Consider the following 24,748-nt stretch of genomic DNA (forward strand, 5'->3'; position numbering starts at 1 on the left):
ACTTGGATATCTTGCAGTCTTAAATTGTTCCAGTAATGGAAATAAGGATTTGAGTTTTTTCAGTTTATTAAATAAGACTTGTAGTATTTAACCTGTGTGTTTTATTTTAAGATATTTTAACTAAGATATAGCTTTTGAGTGAATAAACTGTGTTATCAAGACTATAACTATAAAACTAGTATTACTTTTAATTGTGTGTATTTAAACAGGAGTTCAGCAAAATGGACCTGACAGGCAGGTCAGTGATGTCATGCTGTCGGGGGAGAGGAGCAACTGCAAGGACTGACTCCCTACATGAGACAGAAGAGTTGGGCTTACAAAGGTTTAGAAGTAAAAATTTTAGAAGACATTGTAAGCCAAGTCTGAGACCTCTTTCGATTTGTTCTTCTTTTGAACTATGAATTAAACAAATTGACAGGGATAAACAATGTGTTTTAACAGAGTGTTGAATTCACAATAATGATGCTTGCTTTTACAAAATGCCTCAGTTGGATTAAGATGAATGAACTCTTTAAATTACACAGACATCTCAATTTTGAAACAAAACTCATTTTTACAGACATTGAGTTGAATCATTCAGGTTCAATGTTCTTTTATACAATGTATTTAGTCAGTCATTATCCGACCCGCTATATATCCTAACACAGGGTCATGGGGGATCTGCTGGAGCCAATCCCAGCCAACAAAGGGCGCAAGGCAGGGACAAACCCTGGGCAGGGCGCCAACCCACCACAGGGCACACACACCCACACAGCACGCACAATTTAGGATCACCAATGAACCTAACCTGCATGTCTTTGGACTGTGGGAGGAAACCAGAGCACCCAGAGTAAACCCACGAAGACACGGGGAGAACATGCAAACTCCATGTTGGGAGGACCCGGGAAGCAAACTCAGGTCTCCTTACTGCGAGGCAGTAGCACTACCACTATGCCACCGTGCCGCCCGTACAATGCATTTAATGCCTTTTTAAAGTAAATAAACATAAGTAATGATTAAACTTTGAATATTGACAAATTGAAGATTGCCATGTTTATTGATATCATCTGACCCAGTGTGGTTGCTTGAGCGATCAGTTATTAGTTTAACTCTTTTAAAGGTAACAGTCAGAAATAGAAAGTGACAAGACAATCTGCTCTTTGTTATAGGTATGTATTACATGTTTGTTCAGGTGTAAGCTATGGTTATTCTGTTTGAAAGTACAGCCCTTTTTAAAGATAATGACCTGGAAACAGAGTGTTACACCCAAGAATCCCAGTAGGATCACAGCTCTTGAAGCTTTCCCTACAGGAAAGTGGCTCATGAGCATAGCAACTTCTGGCCTTTGTTAATATATTAATGCTGAAGTAGCCATCCTCGATCCTGACTGAGATGCATTGATGCTGAAGTAGTTAAGGTCAGCCCTTGCAGTCAGTGATGAGAATGAATGATGAGTGAATGTCACATAGCTAAGTATTATGGGGTGTACCCATAAATCAAGGCTAATAATTTAGACATTTCCAGTATTAACTTGTCTACCAATATAAAAATAACCTTAGCACCTTTCTTAAACACTTTCACATGACAAAACAGTTACTACTGTTCACATTCTTGTGTTGAAGTGTTGGATTTTTTGCCCTCCTCAATCTTGTTTAATACGTCTTCATTCCCATTGCCTTGCTCCCGTTTGTTTTATCTCTCAACCTCCACATCAGTATCTAAACATGCCGATCTATTTTGGTTTTTTTTTTCCTTTAACTACAAACCGGATTCCAAAAAAGTTGGGACACTATACAAATCGTGAATAAAAACTGAATGCAATGATGTGGAGGTGCCAACTTCTAATATTTTATTCAGAATAGAACATAAATCACGGAACAAAAGTTTAAACTGAGAAAATGTATCATTTTAAGGGAAGAATATGTTGATTCAGAATTTCATGGTGTCAACAAATCCCAAAAAAGTTGGGACAAGGCCATTTTCACCACTGTGTGGCATCTCCCCTTCTTCTTACAACACTCAACAGACGTCTGGGGACCGAGGAGACCAGTTTCTCAAGTTTAGAAATAGGAATGCTCTCCCATTCTTGTCTAATACAGGCCTCTAACTGTTCAATCGTCTTGGGCCTTCTTTGTCGCACCTTCCTCTTTATGATGCGCCAAATGTTCTCTATAGGTGAAAGATCTGGACTGCAGACTGGCCATTTCAGTACCGGATCCTTCTCCTACACAGCCATGATGTTGTGATTGATGCAGAATGTGGTCTGGCATTATCTTGTTGAAAAATGCAGGGTCTTCCCTGAAAGAGATGACGTCTGGATGGGAGTATATGTTGTTCTAGAACCTGAATATATTTTTCTGCATTGATGGTGCCTTTCCAGACATGCAAGCTGCCCATGCCACACGCACTCATTCAGCCCCATACCATCAGAGATGCAGGCTTCTGAACTGAGCGTTGATAACAACTTGGGTAGTCCTTGTCCTCTTTGGTCCGGATGACATGGCATCCCAGATTTCCAAAAAGAACTTTGAATCGTGACTCGTCTGACCACAGAACAGTCTTCCATTTTTCCACACTCCATTTTAAATGATCCCTGGCCCAGTGGAAACACCTGAGCTTGTGGATCTTGCTTAGAAATGGCTTCTTCTTTGCACTGTAGAGTTTCAGCTGGCAACGGCGGATGGCACGGTGGATTGTGTTCACTGACAATGGTTTCTGGAAGTATTCCTGAGCCCATTCTGTGATTTCCTTTACAGTAGCATTCCTGTTTGTGGTGCAGTGTCGTTTAAGGGCCCGGAGATCACGGGCATCCATTATGGTTTTACGGCCTTGAGCCTTACGCACAGAGATTGTTCCAGATTCTCTGAATCTTCAGATGATGTTATGCACAGTTGATGATGATAGATGCAAAGTCTTTGCAATTTTTCGCTGGGTAACACCTTCCTGATATTGCTCCACTATCTTTTTGCGCAACATTGTGGGAATTGGTGATCCTCTACCCATCTTGGCTTCTGAGAGACACTGCCACTCTGAGAAGCTCTTTTTATACCCAATCATGTTGCCAATTGACCTAATTAGTGTTTATTGGTCTTCCAGCTCTTCGTTATGCTCAAATTTACTTTTTCCAGCCTCTTATTGCTACTTGTCCCAACTTTTTTGGGATTTGTTGACACCGTGAAATTTTGAATCAACATATTTTTCCTTTAAAATGATACATTTACTCGGATTAAACGTATGATCTGTCATCTACGTTCTATTACAAATAAAATATTGACATTTGCCATCTCCACATCATTGCATTCAGTTTTTATTCACAATTTGTTTAGGGTCCCAAATTTTTTGGAATCCGGTTTGTATATTGACCTGACGACTTATTTCAATTTGTGTGGCTTGCAGTGTTTTTGACATCTTTTTTTTCTTTTTCACATTAGCCAATCAGAAAACAGACATGCATAAAGTTAACTTGGTTACTTATATAAAGTTTAAATAGTCTCTGTAATAATCTGTATTTATCTAAACTTTCTAAAAAATGAAAAAGAAATATTTTATGCTTATTTCGAGGTACACATTGGAACACATTTGAATTACCTTGGGTGCATATGGAACTCAGGAGTGCAGAAGGCTCAAAATCAGAGGCACTGGCCAGCACAAATTTCATGACACAGCGCTTGATGGTACAGCCTTTGTATTTTAATTGAAAGTTTGTAACTCTTATTGAAACAAGGGCTGGATTTAGCATTCTCAGAAACTTCTTCACAAACATGCAGCATGTCTTTATTTTAATTTTATTTTATTGATTTCTTTGAGAGGGTGGCACAGTGGTGCACTGGCAGGACCGGATTAAGACCCTAAGATGCTCTAAGCACTAAACAATTTTGGTGCCCACTTACACTAGTAATTCAAAATATTAAAACAATAACAAACTAGAAAATAAAATTTTATTTTATTATCGAAAATTTGAAATTAAACAAAACATACTTATAGTAAGAAGGAAAATATTTATTTTTTTATGCTTCATTTTATTTTTATCTTAATAATTTTCTCCTTCTTTTTTCCATGCAAACTCTTTGATTAGATCTTCATAATCAATCTTATGTAACACATCTGCTTCTATACATAATAGAGATAAGGCATCCAGCCTGCCTTGATGCATAGTTGTTCTGAGGGGATTTTTAATATATTTCAACCGAGAAAATGAGTTTGTGACCATTTATGTTAAAAATATACGAAGGCAATGTCTACATTTGGAAAAGCACACTCAATATTGTCTTCTAAAATTATTTTATAAAGTTCTGCATGACTGAATCTTGTTTTTACATTTTCTGTTGCACTGAACTTATGGCGCACATATAAATGAAACTGCTGAAGTTCAGCTGAGAAATTACTGCTGAAGTCCTCTAGGTAAGCATCAATCAGCTTTTCACGGTACTTAGAATACCTTTCAATGTTAGCAGATGATGAAGTGACATATAGCAGATCACTTACAAAAGAAAATCTCTCAGCTATTTCTGTGTATATCTCTCCTCTCCTTAGTTTCAAGTTTGTCAACAATTATACAAAAGGACTACAAATTATCCAATCTCCTGCCAAAATCTGTAGAAATTGACTTTAACCCCAAAATTGATTTATAAATTTATTTTGTGCGGCACTGCTTTTCGATAAAGATCTGAACGTGTTTTTATCATTACTTGAAGAGAAAATGGCATCCGAAATTTGACAAATTTTTACGCTTGGGGTCGATTTTAAAGTTTTTTTTTTTAAATGTACATGAAAACCGTAGATTTACCATTTTGATTATTTAATTTATTTATGGCTTTTGTGTCAATTTAGCAAATCAATTTACACATATGCTTAGTACAAGATTTGAAGAATATTTAGTGAAAATTTTGTTAATAAATTTTTATTAGTAAAAAAAGTTATAAAAATTTTATCCAATAGTAATCAGCTGTACGATTTTCACTTTTACATAATGTAAATGAATTTAAAAATATCCAAGAATAGAATTAAATAGACTTACCAGAATATTTTTTTTCTCAAACTGGGATGATTTTTTGTTTTTACTTAAAACAGAAAATAATGCTTTCTAAGCACTAGAAATTTATAAGTTAAATAACAGATAATTCACGAAACACAACAATTACGCGATAATGTTTAATCAACTATTAAGTATTATTTAAAAATATAAAAACATATTGTTTTGAATCAAATTATTTTCACAATATTTTGTCATAACATGGCATTTAAGGGAATCACCAAGAAACAGGAATTCCCCATTGTAGATTGCACCAGTATGCAGAACGCACTGTTTAAGGCGCCATCTACGAACAGTGACGGCATAGGGAGGTAAAAGGGAAGCATTATTCATTTTTCATAAAGTTTTGAAAATGGCTATAAATTTAATTAATTTAATAATTTATGTGATAAATTCGGGCATGAAAAATTTTTGTGGTGCCCCCTTTACCTTTGATGCCCTAAGCATGTGCTTACTTTGCTTAATGGTTAATCCAGCACTGTGCACTGGTAGCACTGCTTCCTTACAGTTAGGAGACCAGGGTTTGTGTCCCAGGTGTTCCTTGTTTGGAGTTGGCATATACTCCCATGTCCGTTTGGGTTTCCTCCCACTGTCCAAAGACATTCAAGCTACGTAATTTGGTGTTGCTAAATTGTCTTGTGTGTGTGTGTGTGTGTTTATGCACATGGAAGTGTGTGTTCAATCTTCAATGGACTGATGCCCTAGCCAGATGTTGTTCCTGCCTTGTGCCCTATAAATCCTAGAATTGGCTTCAACATTCAGCATGCCGCTGGATCAGCAGGTTAGGTCGATAGATTGATGATTTCTTTGCAGAAACAATTTTTGACTCTACACACTCCTTTTCTTTGTTTTCCCTCTATCTAATTAAAAGTACTATTGTTTCTGTAAAGAACAACCATCAAGGCTTTTCTTTTTTATATATATACAGGGTAAGTCAAAATTATGTTAATATTTAAATGGTGGAAACAATTTATTCACGAAACATACTTCATGTGTACAAGATGATTTACTGTACAGGTCTCAACCTGTTCACCATCATTTTCAACACATGTACCATACGTGGCACATAAATTGTCCTCAAAAATTGTATATAAGTATATACATACCACTACCATTAGTGTTAACATAATTTTGACTCACCCTGTATATATCTGTATTGATTTTAAATAGAAACAGATAACATTCCATACAGTCAAGTCAAAATGTAACAAATAAAAACAAAACAAAATTTGACCCCCACTCAAGAGAAAGAGAGAGGAGCCAGCAACCAAAGCTACTCTATAAAAGGAGCAAGAAAACAAGGGCATCCTTTTCCTCAAAATGGAAGCTTATTCTAAAATGTTATTGATTAGATCCTTTCATATTTTAAAAAGTTTTGAACAGATCTTTTAAGTGAGAATCTGACATTTTCCAATTTCAAATAGTTTATAACATCGGTTAACCACTGACTTAAAAGTGGTGGGCTGGGATTCTTCCAGTTGAGCGAGATAAGTCTACATGCTAATAGTGTAGTAAAGGCAATTACAGTTTGTTTTTCCTTCTCCACTTTAAGCCTACCTGGGAGTACACCAAACACCGCTGTTTGTGGATTAGGAGGGATTGTGACACTCAGGCCTTCTGATAAGCATTTAAAGATTTTTGTCCAAAATGATGTTCATTTGGTATATGCCCAGGACATGTGACCCAGTGAAACTGGAGCTCGATTTCACTTTCACAGGTTGAATCTTGCCCTGGAAACAGTTTAGACAATTTTAAACAAGATAGATGTGCTCGATAAAAGATTTTAAGTTGAATGACTCAATGCTTTGCACATATGGAGCTCAAGTATATTTTGTGCATGGCTGTCTTCCAATCCTTTTCTGAAATAATGAGTGACAGATCCTTTCCCCAATGTACTCTCGGGTTTTTGAAAGGAAGAGGCTTTAAAATATTACTATAAATTGTAGATTCTTCAAAGCTGATCAATAATTCTTCTGGAATAGAACAAGGTGGAAGGGGAGGAAAATTGGGCAGGTTCTATATAGAAAAGTTTCTAGCTTGAAAGTAGTGGAAAAATTGTGTTGATGAGAAGTTGTATTTGAAGTGTAATTGTTCATAGGATGCAAAGATATTATCTATGCACAAGTCTCTAAGTGTTTTAATCCTGGACATTTTCCAGATATTGAAAAGTTTATATATTTGAGAAGGTGGAAAAAGGTGGTTGTTATGTAGAGGTGCAACAGATAAAATCTTTTCTGCCTAAAATTGCTTCCTACTTTGTTTCCATATTCTGAGAGAATAAAGGGTAATTGGATTTTTAGTGTAATGACAATAGTTTGTATTAACTAGAGCACAGAGCAGTGAATATAAAGAATTACTGCAAGATTTTATTTCTATTGCAGACCAGGCTCGTGAATATTCATCAATTTGTGTCGATGTCCAAGTCTTTATTGTTTGTATATTTGCCGCCCAGTAATACAATTGAAAGTTAGGTAGTGCCATGCCACCTTCTGTTTTAAGACGTTGTAGAGTCACCCTTTGGATACGTGGATATTTCCAATTACAAATAAATGAAGTTATGATTGAATGTAATTTCTTAAAAACTTATTTGTTAATATATATGAGGATGCTTTGAACTAGGAAGAGCAGCTTGGGAAGGATGGTCAAGGATGGTACAATGGATTAAGACTGCTATTTTAAAATGAGTTCATCAAGAACTCGTGGACACAATTGGAGACTTCTTAAGGGTAAATTTCACACAAACATTAGGAAGTTTTTCTTTACACAAAGAATGATAGACACTTGGTATAAGCTACCAAGTAGTGTGGTAGACAGTAAGACTTTAGGGAATTTCAAAACTCGACTTGATGTTTTTTTGGAAGAAATAAGTGCATAGGACTGGTGAGCTTTGTTGGGCTGGATGGCTTGTTCTTGTCCAGATTGTTCTAATGGTCATCTTAAAAATGTTAATTACCCCTGCTAACATAAGGTGGATGGTAGACCATCTAGTCACATCTTGTTTCATTTTTTCCATACAGATAGCAAAATGTAGTTGAAAAAGAGCTTAATATTTACTTGTAATATTTGCCCCTAGATATTTAAACTGATCTGGTAAGATAAACGAGAGTCCGGTCCAATATTACATGCTACACAATTCACTGGAAAGAGCAAGCTTTTATTCAAATAGAGGTTTTTCATCGATAAAATACTATGGTTTGTTATACAATGTTACAGAATGTCTAGGTACATTAATCAAGTATAAATGAATATATATATATATATATATATATACAGTATATATATATATATATACATATATATATATATATACATATATATATACAGTATACTGTATATTGTGGGCAAGGGGGGCTGATTGCACCCTCAGAGAATACAGACGTTCCTGGGAAAACCCCTGAAAAACGTTGACAGACTACCTTCACATTGCTCCTTACCTTACTGGCGACTCTGTCACGTGATATGCCTCTTGCGCGGTACTCCACTTACTTAAAAGCCTGTATGGCACCTGTCAGATTTGGAATTGATTGTTTGCTTTTTCTTTCTCTCTCTCTCTCTCTCTCTCTGACATTTTCTGCTTCTAGCTGAACTGTCATCTCTGACTTGTCAAGGAGCACATTTAAACTTTTGAAAAAGAGACAAATGTTTGTTTGCTGTCTTTGTTTAACCTTCTGTGTTTCTGTGCAAATCTGTGACCCAAGTGTGACAAGTGGTACCAGAAGTGGTTGCACAGATGGATGCCGAGGAGTTATTTCAAATCGCTCAGAATCCGGAGGATGATCCGATTTCTACTCAGAATGTCCCGCTTCCTCACGATCGGGTAGATGATCCGGTTCCTTCTCTTCCTGAAAATTCTAAGAATCTGCTGACGCATTTAGAACGTCTTCAGGCTGTTCTTGAAAGCTTGAGACAGGCTGGATTGACAGCTCACCCTAAGAAGTGTAAATTGGGTATGTCTGAGACTCATTTTTTGGGTTATTCCATGGGCAGGGGTTTACTTTGGCCACAGTTTAGAAAAGTAGAAGAGATGCTCGCTTACCCACGACCAAAAACGCAGAAACAGGTACGCGCTTTCCTGGGGCTTCCTGGTTATTACAAAAGATTCATCCCTAACTTTGCAAATAGGGCTGCTCCTCTTTCAGAACTTACTAGAGGCAGGAAAAACCACCCTATTTTATGGACAGAAATTTGTGAATGTTCCTTTTGTGATTTGAAAACTGCTTTGACTTTTTATCTGGTTTTGCGGAATCCTGATTTCTCTTAGGATTTTGTTCTACAGACGAACGCAAATGCATTTGGTGTAGGCGCCGTCCTCTCCCAGGTATTTGATGGGGAAGAGCACCCTATCATATATTTGATTAGGAAATTGCTTCCTAGGGAACACAATTATTCGACTATTGAGAAAGAATGCTTGGCAATTAAATGGGCTGTGGAAGCGCTTCGTTATTATTTATGGGGTTGAAATTTCACATTAGTGACAGTTCGTGCTCCATTTCAATGGTTATACCGTCAGAAAGATACAAACTCTTATTTCATGAGACGGTTTTTGGGCTTACAATCTTACAGTTTTACAGTCAGGCATCGACCAGGCTTTGAGCATGTTAACGCAGACGTATTGTCACACCTATTTGAAACGGTTTGGAGAGTTGCTTGATTCACGAAAATGTGAATAAAGCTGAGGGAGGAGGTGTGAGCTGGGGGGCTGATTGCACCCTCAGAGAATACAGACATTTCTGGGAAAACCCCTGAAAAAGTTGACAGACTACCTTCACATTGCTTCTTGCCTTACTGGTGGCTCTGTCACGTGATAAGCCTCTCTCGCAGTACTCTGCTTACTTAAAAGCCTGTACAGCACCTGCCAGATCTGGAATTGATTGTTTGCTTTCTTCTCTCTCTCTCTCTCTCTCTAACATTCTCTGCTCCTGGCGGAACTGTCATCTCTGACTTTTCATGGAGCACATTTAAACTTTTGAAAAAGAGACAAATGTTTGTTTGCAGTGTTTGAATAAAGTTCCTGTTTAACCTCCTGTGTTTTCTGTGCAAATCTGTGACCCAAGCATGACAATATATGTATATATACTAGCTGTGTAAGCAGCATGGGGTCCTAGAAACTATTGAAATCATCAGAAATAAATTTGAAATGTAGAGATGTCAGGCAATTGAAAAGAACTACTCTGGGCATCTATCTCCTAGGAGGATTCATTTTGCTGACATGCTCGCATCATTTGTGTATTAGTGGCTAAGCGACTGTCTTTTTTCAGGGGTTTCATTTTGCCGATGTGCTGGCCTCACTTGTGTAGCTTCGGAGGTGGAGGCCTTAGCCCTCAACTCAACCTCTCACTTCCAGGCCAGACAGACACACACACACACACACACACAAACAGAGACATTTATATATAAGATATATATATATATATATATATATATATATATATATATATATATATATATATATATATATATATATATAAGTATATATATATATATATATATATATATATATATAGTGGAAGCTGGCCCAGACACAGACAGGCAGGCACGTTCATTTCACCCAAAACATGTTTATTTACACTATTTACACAGTCCAGTGCACCACAAACCCCACAAGTCCCCAAAGTCCTGGCCACTAAGCTCAATGCCTTCACTTCTTGAGGCCGCCTCCTTGCCTCCTCCACCAAGCTCTGTCCTTCTCCTCAGATGCAGTAGGGGCGTCCCTGCCGGGCATGGGACCCAGCTGTCTGCCACTATATATATATATATATATATATACAGTATATGTATATATATATATATTAATATTGGTTTATATTGTACCATTACTGTGTTTTACATTCAACATTTTGATACATCTTTTTAAAGAATATTAATTGATTTGTTTTTTTTAATTGAATTGTAAGAAATTTACTTTACTCTGCATGTGTGACAATAAATTTAATCTTGATTTGTTTAAACCTTACCCCAAAGTCTGGCTTTGTGGAAAAGGTAATAAATATATAATGATTACATTGCTGGTTCAAAACACAACGTTTTGTGATATTTAGTGCTATATTAGAGGTGTACTTGTAAAGTGCCTTTAATGCGCATCTTATAAAAAGGCTTTATATTAAACAACTCTGGACACATGAATGCATTTCATGTATACAGTTCACTAAAACATTAAGTTCATACTGAAAAAGAAATGGTAAATGATAATATACCCCAGTGGCTGCTGGGTAGGGAGGCCGGGAGAGTCCCTGCAGTGCCATCTTATTCTGAAAGGCAGTGGTGGAGATGATCTGAGCAGAAGACATGCTGGCCATGCTCTGAAGAGCCTTGTCCTTTGCTGCCTGATCCTGATAAACAAGAGGAATGAAAATCACAAAGGATTACATTAGAAAAATTGTGAAAGTTCAGGTGCATTTTCTGTTGAAAAAAATTCACATTCTTCTCCCTAAGTTTTCAAACATGAATGTATTTGGATTTTTCTGTTCCTGTCTATACAAAAATAAAAAAAATAAATAAAATAAATTATCTACATTTACAAGGTTCCAGAGTTTCTCAGATGCACACTATTGCATTACAACTGGAAAAATAAAATAATGCTTCATATTTTTATTTACATAATCTTGTGCTATACATTTTAACATAAGTATGAAAAGCTTCCTTTTTCCAAGTGTTGTTGTTTATTTGCTCCTTATTATCGATTAGTTGGTGAGTTGACTGAAGTTGGCTTTTACGGAAGAGCATCTGTTAGATCTCCATTAAAGAGGCCTGCCTGGCAGCAGTATGGCTTATGTGACTGATTATTGTAATCAAACTTAATTGAAATGAAACCCAATTATTTAAGTAATGAACTGTAATTCTCTGTAATCAATCACATTTTCAAAGCATTTAAGATGTTGCCTCATGAGAATAACACTCAGGATAAGACATTTCAGCCAATAGCAACATGGATGTTAAAAGAGCAGTGTACACCTTGGAAACAGGTTTGTTGTTTAGCTTCATATCTTAACAGCTGTTCTGCATTATGCCTCTACATTGGAAAACAAACATTTATTTACTAAATGTTGTGTTTTAAAAACCTACTTCAGAAATACATTTATTGAAGTTAAATGAATATACTTATGCATCTTTGCCATGGTGACAATGCCATTTAAAAACAAGGAGTTGTAGACTACAGCAAAGATTTCAGGTTTGAAAACCGCACTCCATACAGGACCTATACAAATTTCTGTATGAATATCATGTAAACCATATAATAAAAGATAATGGTCCTCTGGGTAATTACTGTGGTGAAATATTATGTCACTTAAATAAGGAAAATTCATTAATTTAAGATTATGTATAAATGTTAAAGGTTGCGTCTGTTTGCCACACATAGAAGTGCGACAACATCTGTTGAGCCTAAAGCAAATTGCAGGAGCCAATTACATAGTAGGAAGAAGACATATCACAGCTCTGGCATCTGCTGACTCTCCAGCACATACAGTGCTGCAATTTGCGGTCTACCATTGTCTAGAATCTTTCACTTGGTCTTAGTTGAAAGCTTATGACCTGATATGCTCTGCAAAGTCAACAAATTGCAGCTCACAGCAACCTTGGAAAGGAACGTGATCAACAAAGTGACATGGCAGAAAGAAAAGCAGTGCCAGCTGAGCATCTTTCTGACGAGCAGAAAAGTTTATGATAATAAAAGCTCAATCCTAACAAGATTATCTAATGATCATCCCCCAGGACACACTAAAAATGTCTTCCGAATTCATAATCAAGTGTTAGCATTGTGTTTATTGATCATTGACAGTGGAGAAGGAAAAAGAATATCAGTGACATCTGTGAAGCTGTATTTTTATGTTGAAAACTGTTAGGCCAAAACAAGTTCAGCTTGCTCTATATGAAGCACCTTTATCTGAGGATCAGTGGTCCATGTGTTTCCTAGTATTCCCTTAAACTCTATTCAATTCAATGTATTCTTATACAGAACAGAACACTTCTCTTAAGAAAAGGAGTGCTTGCATAGATTTGTAAACATGCAACAGAACATTGTCAAACTCCCTTAATCTAGTTCATTGTGGCTGGGACCTATCCCAGCAGCACTGAACACAAAGTAGAAAGTGTCCCTAAGAGGGAGCCAGTAAATCACAGGATCAACTCACACTGTGACTGCTATAGTGTGACCAATTCCAGTAACTAAACTTGCACGTCTTTGGCTATGTGAGATTGACCGAGTACTTGGAAGGAAAACACAGAAGCACACACACACACACACACACACAGGCATAACATCCATCTTTCACATAGGCAACTACTGGCAACAAGATTTGAACCCAGGAATTTGGATCTCTAATCATTACTAATTGAATATTTAAAAGATCTATAGAGAACATATCTTTATTACACCAAAAAAAGAAATTTAGGAAGTATCCTAAATATTGTATATACAGTAAAACAAAGTTTAGGAATAATCAAGAATTAAGTTAACAGAGATATGACCTATTGGCATTGGAAAAGGAAATAACAAATTCCAGTCAATAACATCTAAAAAACCCACCTCTAGCAAATCTTTGACTGAAAAAGATAAAATCAACCTTAGACAACTGCAAGTATCTTCAACAATGGTGTAATAATATGGCTATTGAAACTGTGCCTGTCACCATCGATGCAAAAGCATTCTTGTCTCACTCCTTGGCCAAGGTAGCAGAAGTATCAACTGCTACAGCAGGATAATCAAAAGGTGAAGGCTCAGTAAATAGCAATACTTGTCATTATTTTAGTTTAGACTGATGATTAATGGATGTCTTATAAACTGATCAATTCAGTTGGCAGCTTTATTCAGTGTGCACTTCTCAAAAATACTGGCTTGTTATACTAGCAGGTAAGTGATTCTGAGGTTTGTTCAGGCCTCTCAGCATAGGCTGGACTGGCTGCTACACAATTATTTATCCACTGAGACTGTAAGACATTCTGGAGTGTAGGCATTAAAAAGTTCTGTTAGATAAAGGTGGTCAAAGCTATCGTCAGCTTTATATGTTATTAGACGGAGTTAGAAAACTTTAGTCTAATGTAGAAAGTTATATGTTCATGCACTGATGTTCTACTGATGATCCCTACAGCAGAATTTTGAAATAACTGCAAGTGGAAAATTGAATAGTTTGAACAGCCTATGAATAAAGAATTACAGTAACCCAATCTACTTAGAAAATATGCATGGTTTGATTTTTCTGAATCCTATATGGTAAAAGTGGTCTTGGATACTTTAGTAATGTGAGTGTTAGAGGATAGATTACTGACAAAAGTAAAATCTAAATTGAAAACAGAGTCTGCAGGAAATAAAATGAGAACAATCTGAATGTAAAGCAGAATTTCCACCCCTTAGTAGAACGTCTATTTTCATGAATTCAAAGACAAGTTGTTTTAACTCACTGAATGCATGCATTTGTTGCTCAGTATATGAAATACCATCAATCCTGATAGATACTGTACCTACTCTTGACTAGTATTCACATGTGAGTGACGGTGATGGGTATGTTTTAAAAGTGTGTCTCTTCAGGAAAGCGCTCTGCCAAACTTCACGTGTGACTGATGGATTGTCACCATAACAGAGTGTATCTATTGAATGAGATGCGGGAAGTATGACCTGAACCGTGTAACTCTGCTTCCTCATGGCCTAATATAACTCTTAAACCCCTGGGTAATAGGACAATGTGTTCAACAGGCAATGCTTTAGTTACAAAAATAATTCCAAAGCATAATGATTTTTTTTTATTCATTGCAACTGTAAGTATCGAAGTGCTGTTAAAAAATATGAGGTAATGCGGCTTCTGTGCTCTGCCAGGGTGAAAATCAGACTAAAACTTTTCAAAAAAAAGCTGTAAAGCTTAAGAGAAGACTGGAATCGTGAGGCTAATTTCTTCCATGTGCTTTAGAAAGATAATGAATGTTTAAAATCTGTCTGTAATTACTAAGTACTTTGGATCTGATTTCTTTCATAAAGGTCTGACAACAGATATTTTAAAGGCTTCAAAAATAATGTACAGACACTGCAACTCTGCTAATTTAATTCCTCCATTAATTTGGTTAGAAGTGGGTCAAAGAAAAATTCATATATTAGTGGTAGAATATCCTGTTCTGTTATTAAGTTAAAATAACTAATGCAGTATGTAGCAGGAAAGACAATTTCATCCCACAGTACTAGATTTTTTATCACATTTTCCAATCTGTAGTCTTAAACTATCTAGTCTACCATTAAAAAGAAATAATTAAATCCATACTTCTAAGGTTGGGAGATATTTAAAATGGCAGCTGAAATTGCTTTTTTTAAAATGAATAAGTGATGTTTTCATCAATTAAGTCTGAATACTATACCAAGCAGATCATAACTTTCTTTTACTTTTTAGTGCTAAGCAAAGTAGTGACAATATATTTGTTGTTTTCTATTTACAATGTGTTTTTTGTACTTTGATTTAGAGGTGTGATTGCCGTCTTATAAAAAACAGAATTCCTTTTGATCATAGCTGTTATGTTTTGACAGAAGTTTTTACATCTGTTTCAGAGAATGTGAGATTGTTCACAAGAATAAGACTTCACTTCCTCATAAGCTGAGTGAATCGTAATCCACAATACAGATTGTACTCTAAAGGGTGCATGTATTGGCAAGGGTATAGGAGCAGATGAAATGTGTCTGAAATTGTTTCACTTAGTGGAGAGATAATTATGCTTTCAATACCACCATCAAAATCATTAGATACAGTGATGTTTCTACATTAAACACCACAGGGGCTAAGCCTTCCCAGATGTTGTTCAATATAAGTGCTAAGCTTCCACCTTAATAAAAGGACAAGTCTCTGAGTGTCTGTCTGTGTGTCCATCCAATAACTATGGCTGTCATTCCAAAAGGTGGTGCATCGCAAACAATTTTACTAATAAAATGCATTGCATTTGTCATTTCAATAGATAATGCATCATAAACATAAACACTGCTTTTATGAATCCCATACCAAATGGCATATAACAGTGACAGATGCATTGAATGGTGAACATTAGATTTGAACCCATCTTAGATGGGTAGCACAGCTAGTCCCTCAATAATTTAACTTATTATAAAAATGCTTATCGCCCTGTGGTGGGCTGGCACTCTGCCCGGGGTTTGTTTCCTGCCTTGCGCCCTGTGTTGGCTGGGATTGGCTCCAGCAGACCCCCGTGACCCTGTAGTTAGGATATTGCGGGTTGGATAATGGATGGATGGATGGAAAAATGCTTATAAAAACCCAGAATTTTTGTCTTTTAAACAATTGTTTCCCCATTTTCTATTATATGATCAATGTATTTTCTTATTACATTCTGTAATATGTGATGTTGTCTTCACTAATTCTATTGGCATTGTAGACTTCTTGGTTTACCTTTAGGTATGTGTGTGCATATAATATGTGCAACCGCAACATTTTCAAAATTAATGAATGAACTTGAAGGCTAGAACCCCTTATTCTAGGCATTTAAATAAGGACTATCTTCTTCTTCTTTTTTTTATTGTATGTCTGCACATTGTGTTCAATCTTGTCCCAGTCAAGGCTATGTATCACAAGCCAGCAAAGTCATACAAAAAGTCCAGTGCCATTTGCTCTAATAAAAGCAGCTACAGTAATTAAAAAAAAACCAAAGTAGATAAAAATCAGAAATGCATCAAGCACAAGACATTACTCTGACCACACTGTGGATAAGCAGCATCTTGACCTTCACCCAATGCTGTGGAGGATAAACTGTTACCACTTAGTTTGAAAAAGCCACCAAGAAAGCTCCTTGAACTTTGTTAGAAAAGAACCCAGCAATAAAACGCATGTTTCAAAGAAGAGCAGAGTTCTGGCACAGAAAGAACTGGAATAGAGAAAATTGTTTTTTCAATGGTTTGCCAGCCTCACTCTGTCCATAACTGGTCGAATGGTGGTTAGCCTCTACCAGACAGTTCCTGAGTCTTGTACTCGAGCTGTGCAGTGTATGTAGTATGTTGTTCTGTCCTTGTCCTTCTTCACCTCAAAATATTTGATTTTACATATAAGGCATTGTTTTAGTTTAGGGAGTTCATAGCCAGGGCGGCACGGTGGCGCAGTGGTAGCGCTGCTGCCTCGCAGTTAGGAGACCCGGGTTCGCTTCCCGGGTCCTCCCTGCGTGGAGTTTGCATGTTCTCCCGTGTCTGCTTGGGTTTCCTCTGGGCGCTCCGGTTTCCTCCCACAATCCAAAGACATGCAGGTTAGGTGGATTGGCGATTCTAAATTGGCCCTAGTGTGTGCTTGGTGTGTGGGTGTGTTTGTGTGTGTCCTGCGGTGGGTTGGCACCCTGCCCAGGATTGGTTCCTGCCTTGTACCCTGTGTTGGCTGGGATTGGCTCCAGCAGACCCCCGTGACCCTGTATTCGGATTCAGCGGGTTAGAAAATGGATGGATGGATGGATGGAGTTCATAGCCAACAGATTTTACCTTCACAGTAAGTGATCACAAGGTTCTCAGTTTAGTTAACTTTCAAATCTATATTGCTGTATTTCGTCAGATGATTAAAATCACGATTATTCAAAGGCAATCAACACAGACCAGGCACCATCATTCAACTGTTTGTGAACGCTGAATGTTGTGTAAACTTACACGTCTCGCTAGTCATCAGCAAAAGAGGGACAGAAATTATTTGTTAGGTAAGTTAATGTTAATGTTAGAAAAGACTGCACAGAGAAAGGAGAATTCTGCTGTGTAACCACATTTTCAAGCCAAGAATGCTCATGATTGGATATCATGTATATTTTAAGTTTGGTGGTCATTTTATGCTTTTGTCTAAGTTTTACCAGGAATGGACTTACTAGCACCATATTCTTTACCTTTTTATTACATCCCTGTTCTCTTTGTTCATTTTCATTAATTGTTTTGTCTTTATGTTAGTTCATTGAGATGGAGACCTTCAATTGGCGTATGAACCTCTGGTGTTGCAGTGAATAGAACTGCAGTCACCTGAGGGAAATAAAAGGCTCTTCACTCTTTTATTCACAAATTGGACCTCTTCTTTTTCAAGAGTAGGCCCTCCTATTTTGTGGTATTCCTTGTTGTTAAGATATGGAATTTATGCTTAAGGATCCTTGGTTTTATCTTTTATTGTTGGGTTTTTACATTTAAAATGTATTAGAATTCTTTATTTGTTTGTTTATGCTAGTTTGCTTTTATTATGATAGGACTACTTACTTAATGTTTTTACATGTTTTTGTTGTTATTTTGGGAGTTATGAAACTTATTTTGCTTTGATTTTTTTGGAAGCAGATTGTGACTCTTTCATTAGTTTTTCAATCAGAAGCTTACTTTCATTGTTGTTATTTTATTTGTGCCGTTATTGCTACCATTTTCTTTAATTAGGATTGTTGGTACATTGTTCACCTCTCGTTAGGGTAGCTCACACGTTTTCAGGGTTATGCTTTCAGAGGTTGTGACATTTGACCAATGACTGGTCAGGTTTAAGGGTTGCTTGTAAAAGTTCATTCATTATTTGAGCTGGCAGATTCCAAAAATCTATCTTGTCAATTATTCACTTGCTTAAAAAATCTAATTTTTTCTCAAAGTTTCCTCAGGTCTTCCTTATTCTGTTATTATAGTATTTTTGACTTGGATTTTTGCCTGGAGGTTTCACTTTGGTGTAACTGCATTCGTTTTTTTTTTCTTTTTACTTTTTTGGTGTTTGACTATATTACTTTTCAAATGGCTCTTTCACAATTTTTGATTACATGTGCACATTTTTTGGCTTATTAATTACAATTAATATTACTACTATGAGATCTTTGTTTCATTTTAAGGCCAAACTAGAAACTTACTAAAGATACAAAGGAATATCCCTGCTCTCTTTGAACAGTAATAATGGATTCTTCAAATTACAATATACAGTAATAATCTCAATTTGTCATCTTGCCAAATCACATCATGAAGACCTTTGAGAGAGTGGTCCTGGACTATATGAGTCCTCTTGTGGCAGACCACTTGGACCCACTGTTTTTTGCCGATCAGACAAAGATTGGAGTGGAGGACGCAATTTATTATCTGCTTCACAAGGCTTATTCTCACTTGGAGAAAGCTGGCAGCAATGTGAGGATTATGTGTTTTTATTTCTCCAGTGCCTTCAATAATATCTGGCCATTCCTGTTAAGGGGTAAACTCAGAAATATACAGGTGGATGAGCCTGTGGTGTCCTGGATAATGAACTGTCTGTCAGGCTGACCACAGTTTGTGAGACTCAAGGAGTGTGTTTCTGATACGGATGTCAGTAACACTGGAGTACCACAAGAAACAGTCCTGTCTCCTTTTCTCTTCTCTTCCACTACAGATTATAAATGTAACACTAGGTTATGCGACTAGCCGAAATTACTAGATGATTCTGCACTTAATCAGTGTATTGATAAAGGGAATGAGACAGAGCATAGGAGTCAGGTGGAGAAGCGTGTTTCTTGGTGCAAAGAGAATTGTCTGCATGTTAACATAAATAAAACCACGGAACTGATTATTGACTTTTGCCACACCAAAGAACCTCGATGTCACTATTCAAGGAGGGAACATAGAGGTGGTGCATTTACTTCAAGAGAAGCCCACTGAATCAACAGACTAATTAAAGGGGCAAGTCCAGTTATACGTAAGATGCACTCTGGACCTCCTAGAGGTTGTAGTGAAGGAGAGAATACAATTAAAACTGATTGTCATTATGAACAATGCTGTACATCCTGTCTGTGACACATTAACACTGAGGGCTTTCAGCCAATGAATTACTTATGAAATGTGTGTCAAGAAACACTACTAGGGTTCCTTTATACCAGGAGCAATATTTCTGCATAATGCTGTGACGATTGTGACTGCCAAGTCAGAGGTTTTCTTTCTTTTGAATTTCATTTATTTTTCACCATCCTGGTGTGTGTTCAGACCAAAGTACGTGTGTGTATTTATTTATGTATATTTTACGTATGTATGTGTATGTATGTACAGTATGCATTTATTTAGAGCTTCTGTAAAAAGCTAAATAACCCCCTGCAAATAAAGTTATATCTTTCTATCTATTAATAAAGATTTAAAAAAGAAGTTGCAAAGGAAAAAACTGCAGTATAAGGCATATAAGACTAATGACTGCAAAGAGAATTGTAGCACGTATGAGAACATGAGGGTAACCATTAAGAAGGATATCAGTGAGGCAAAAAGACAGTTGGAGAGGAATACAGCAGATAAGGAGAAAGAAGACCCCAAGAGATTCTTTCAATATTTTAGTAGTAAAAGAACAGTTAAGGAGGAGGTCAAGTTCATCAGGAATAGTAAAGGGGAATTAAAAGACACAGACAATGAAATAGCAGATGCCCTAAACTTACATTTTTCTGAGGTGTTTACAAGTGAGCAAGTGGATAACCTGCCAGAGGTAAACGCAACTACTAAGGAGGTACTGAGGGATTTGGAAATTGTAGAGGGAGAAGTGCTGCTCAGATTAAATAAGATGAAATCAAACAAATCACCAGGCCCAGATAATATTTATCCTCGTGTTCTTAAGGAGGCTAGTGAGTACATATATAAACCCTTGACACATATTTTTAGGAAGTCACTGCACACTGGAGAGATTCCAGTAGGACTGGAAAATGGCAAATATCATCCCATTATATAAAAGGGTGACAGGGCAGATCCAAGCAACTATAGGCCAGTAAGCTTAACATGCATCACAGGAAAATTAATGGAAGGAATTATTAAGGATAAGATTGAGCAACACATCGCAAGGACAGGAGTTATTCTGAACAGTCAGCATGGGTTCAGAAGAGGGAGGTCGTGTTTTACTAACATGTTGGAATTCTATGAGGAGGCAACAAAAGGATACAATCAAAGTGGAGCTTATGATATTATTTATCTGGACTTTCAGAAAGCATTTGATAAGGTGCCACATGAGAGGTTGGGCATCAAGTTAAAAGAAGTGGGAGTTCAGGGTGATGTTTTTAGATGGGTGCAGAATTGGCTCAGACACAGGAAGCAGAGGGTGATGGTGCGAGGAACCTCATCAGAACTGGCGATGTTAAGAGTGGTGTTCCACAGGGGTCAGTGCTAGGGCGCTGCTATTTTTAATATATATAAATGATTTAGATAGGAATATAAGTAACAAGCTGGTTAAGTTTGCAGATGATACCAAGATAGGTGGATTAGCAGATAATTTGGAATCCGTTATATCATTACAGAAGGACTTGGATAGCATACAGGCTTGGGCAGATTTGTGGCAGATGAAATTTAATGTCAGTAAATGTAAAGTATTACACATAGGAAGTAAAAATATTAGGTTTGAATACACAATGGGAGGTCGGAAAATCGAGAGTACACCTTATGAGAAGGATTTAGGAGTCATAGTGGACTCCAAGCTATCAACTTCCCAACAGTGTTCAGAAGCCATTAAGAAGGCTAACAGAATGTTAGGTTATATAGCACGATCTGTGGAGTACAAGTCCAAGGAGGTTATGCTCAACCTTTATAATGCACTGGTGAGGCCTCATCTTGAGTACTGTGTGCAGTTTTGGTCTCCAGGCTACAAAAGGACATAGCAGTGCTAGAAAAGGTCCAGAGAAGAGCAACTAGGCTGATTCCAGGTCTACAGGGGTTAAATTATGAGGAAAGATTAAAAGAGCTGAGCCTTTACAGTTTAAGCAAAAGAAGATTAAGAGGTGACATGATTGAAGTGTTTAAAATTATGAAGGGAATTAGTACAGTGGATCGAGACTTGTATTTTAAAATGAGTTCATCAAGAACACGGGGACACAGTTGGAAACTTGTTAAGGGTAAATTTCGCACAAACATTAGGAAGTTTTTCTTTACACATAGAACGATAGACACTTGGAATAAGCTACCAAGTAGTGTGGTAGACAGTAAGACGTTAGGGACTTTCAAAACTCGACTTGATGTTTTCTTGGAGGAAACAAGTGGATAGGACTGGCGAGCTTTGTTGGGCTGAATGGCCTGTTCTCGTCTAGATTGTTCTAATGTTCTAATAGAGATCATCATTCTATTCATAGCAATCTATCTATCTATCTATCTATCTATCTATCTATCTATCTATCTATCTATCTATCTGTCTGTCTATCTGTCTGTCTGTCTGTCTGTCTGTCTGTCTTTCTTTACGTCCATCTATCTAAATGAATGACCCCTCTCCACAGTACAAAGAACTAGGCGTCCTTTCTTTATGTAGCTTTTATCAACCCACCAATAGCACCACCCAAATCAGTTTAACTGTTCTCCTGGAAGACGTTTAGACGTTGATCCGAGATATAAGTTATCTGCAAGCAAAGGTTAGCCCAAATCCGCTCACTACTAGTACAGGGTGAGTAAACCTCCCACTCCTGATTTTTAGCTCCATATCATTGTCTAGAAAATTTCACAAGGTATAACGGACTCTCCCAGTTTTTACCACAACATCTCTCAAGTGTCTCAGTTTTTTGACAACCAAAAATAAAACAAGCCAAAGTTATATGCCATCTATAGCGTAAATAAAGACATTCACACTTTCTTTCTGGTAGATGCTCGTGGATTTACCTGTACAAGCAAATGTTCTAGTTGAAAGCTCCTGTCTGTCAGCATCCTATTTTGTACCAGTTTGACATTTTAGAAATCTGGTCACACAATGTTTGTAAAGCCACAGACCTTGCTATTCCACATTTGACATTTGAAGAACAACTGAATAAAGGGAATGTGTATTACAACATACCTTTAACTTCACTTGAATTTCCCGAGCTTTTCGGCGTGCCAGCACCTGGATGTGACTCGAAACCTAAAATTCAATACACAAATGACATTTAAGTCGTTTTACAAAGTATAATTTTCAGAATATACATTTGTTTAACTTGTTTCATGTAAATATGCCACTGGTATTATCTGGTGTTACAGGGTTATGGAAAATTGACCTGTTAATATGCAAGTAACCTTAATCCAAATTATTCTTAATCCCATCAAACAGTGCGAGGAGGAACTGAGACCACAACTTCATTTACATATTGTTGAGATTTGTAACTGATAGTTAATCCTGAATTATTTCAGAGATGGTGTCATTAGATAGATAGATACAGAAGCTCTGTGTTATCTTGCGGTTTTTCTTTGTTTCATTTTTGATTACTTGTGCTTTATTTATTTATTTTTTCTCTACATGTATGTAAGTGTAGAAGTGAGCCTGCCCTGCAATGAGCTCACACTCTGTCCAGGTCTGGCTGTGATCTTGCAGCAACTTTTTTGAAAAACTGTATTTGGAAAATAAATTAACTGTACCGAATGGTTAATAAAAAAGATAAGATTTAATATTTACTTTTGTTTATATATCATCATCCTGCAATATATTGGTGTCTTGTCCAGAGCTTGCACCTAGTGCTGCCAGGATAATCCTTCTGTGACCTTAAGTTTGATTAAGTACGTTTGAGAATGATAATTAAAAATGTTCACTACAATCTGTATATATAAAATGCTAAGGTCTGTCAGTCTGTCATGCAATTACTGCAGCTTGGATGTTGATGTTGGTTTTATGACTTACTATGTACTGGGATGACAAAAATTTGAGGTGGCAGCAACTGCAGAACCTTCAGCATGGCAGAACGAAAAAAAATAATGACAAGATGCATCTATTGAGCATCAAGCAAATCACAGAGGTCAATGACGTGATGGAGAACGGCAGAATAGGAATAGGAAGAAGAACTGCAGTGTCATCTGGGAAACAGAGAACGGCAATGACAAACATCCCCACAATAGAAACACTGAATACCCCAAAATGCCTTGTAGGATTTGATTGAATATTGACGATGATACTGAAGAAAAAAGAACAATTAGCCAACACATTTTTTACCTGATTGATATTAGACATTAATAATGTTATAGTAAGTGGAATATTCAAATGCACCACATGTGTTGGTTTATGCAAATGAGGCCCATTTACAGAAACCAAGCCAAGAAGCTTGAAATAGATGCAAGCACACTATAAACCTCAAGTGCTTTCCAATCACTGTGGCTGTGAACATAGTCAGTTTCACACAACTGGTACAGTAAGAAACTTATTTAAAATCTGTTACCCTCACCACCATCATATCGGCAACCTTGTTGAAAGTGAAATGTGGGGACTGCATTTCCCATCAGCCACTGTGCTGCTCCAGACAAACTCATTAGCACTAACGAAACTGAAATAAGAACACCGACAAATGTGGCATTTCATCAAAGGTAGCAACTGCTGCATTTTTTTTCTCAGCCACCTTGGGATAACAATTTCATTGTTTTGCTGGATTACAGAATTTTGTCTTTTTGCTTCATCTTGGACTGTGTTTAGACGTTGCATTTACAAAAGACACATTTCCCACATTTATTTTAATCTGAACCCTTTCCTGAGAAATGTGTTACCAAAACCAGTGTATGCAGTGTTGCCAAACCTTTAAGAACAATTTTCCTTTCTTTCTTTCTACAAGAAAAAAAAGTTAAAAACTCCCAAACACAAATACCTGTTTTTAACAAGTTTTGTTATTGCAATTTTGCATATGCAACGTAACATATTCAAAAGAAAACTCAGGGATTTTGCTGATCATTTTCTATAGTGTTGTTATATTTGACATAGTTTACGAAGTGAGATTCAGGAAGCCGACAAGTTGTGGTGTGAAGCACTTCGCCATACATGAATTTTACTGTACTGCGTACACAGCATGTGGCAATAAATCTGAGACAAACTGATTACATTTGTTTATCAGGGCATAGCCTTGCATGTTTGATAAAGACAA

General features: G+C 36.9%; 1 protein-coding gene across 1 annotated transcript in view; it reads right to left on the minus strand.

Annotated features, from left to right (window-relative positions):
* The window catches only part of LOC120538595 (transcriptional enhancer factor TEF-3-like), a 158,075-nt gene that overhangs the window by 61,477 nt on the left and 71,850 nt on the right, over nucleotides 1-24,748 (minus strand). Inside the window, exons 3-4 of the mRNA XM_039767984.1 lie at nucleotides 22,711-22,773; nucleotides 11,206-11,340 (exon numbers count right to left, since the gene is read on the minus strand). Of these exons, the coding sequence (XP_039623918.1) occupies nucleotides 11,206-11,340; nucleotides 22,711-22,773 (198 nt within the window). The remainder of the gene's footprint in view (nucleotides 1-11,205; nucleotides 11,341-22,710; nucleotides 22,774-24,748) is intronic.

This window comes from Polypterus senegalus, chromosome 11 (assembly GCF_016835505.1).
Source record: "Polypterus senegalus isolate Bchr_013 chromosome 11, ASM1683550v1, whole genome shotgun sequence".
Lineage (NCBI taxonomy): Eukaryota > Metazoa > Chordata > Cladistia > Polypteriformes > Polypteridae > Polypterus > Polypterus senegalus.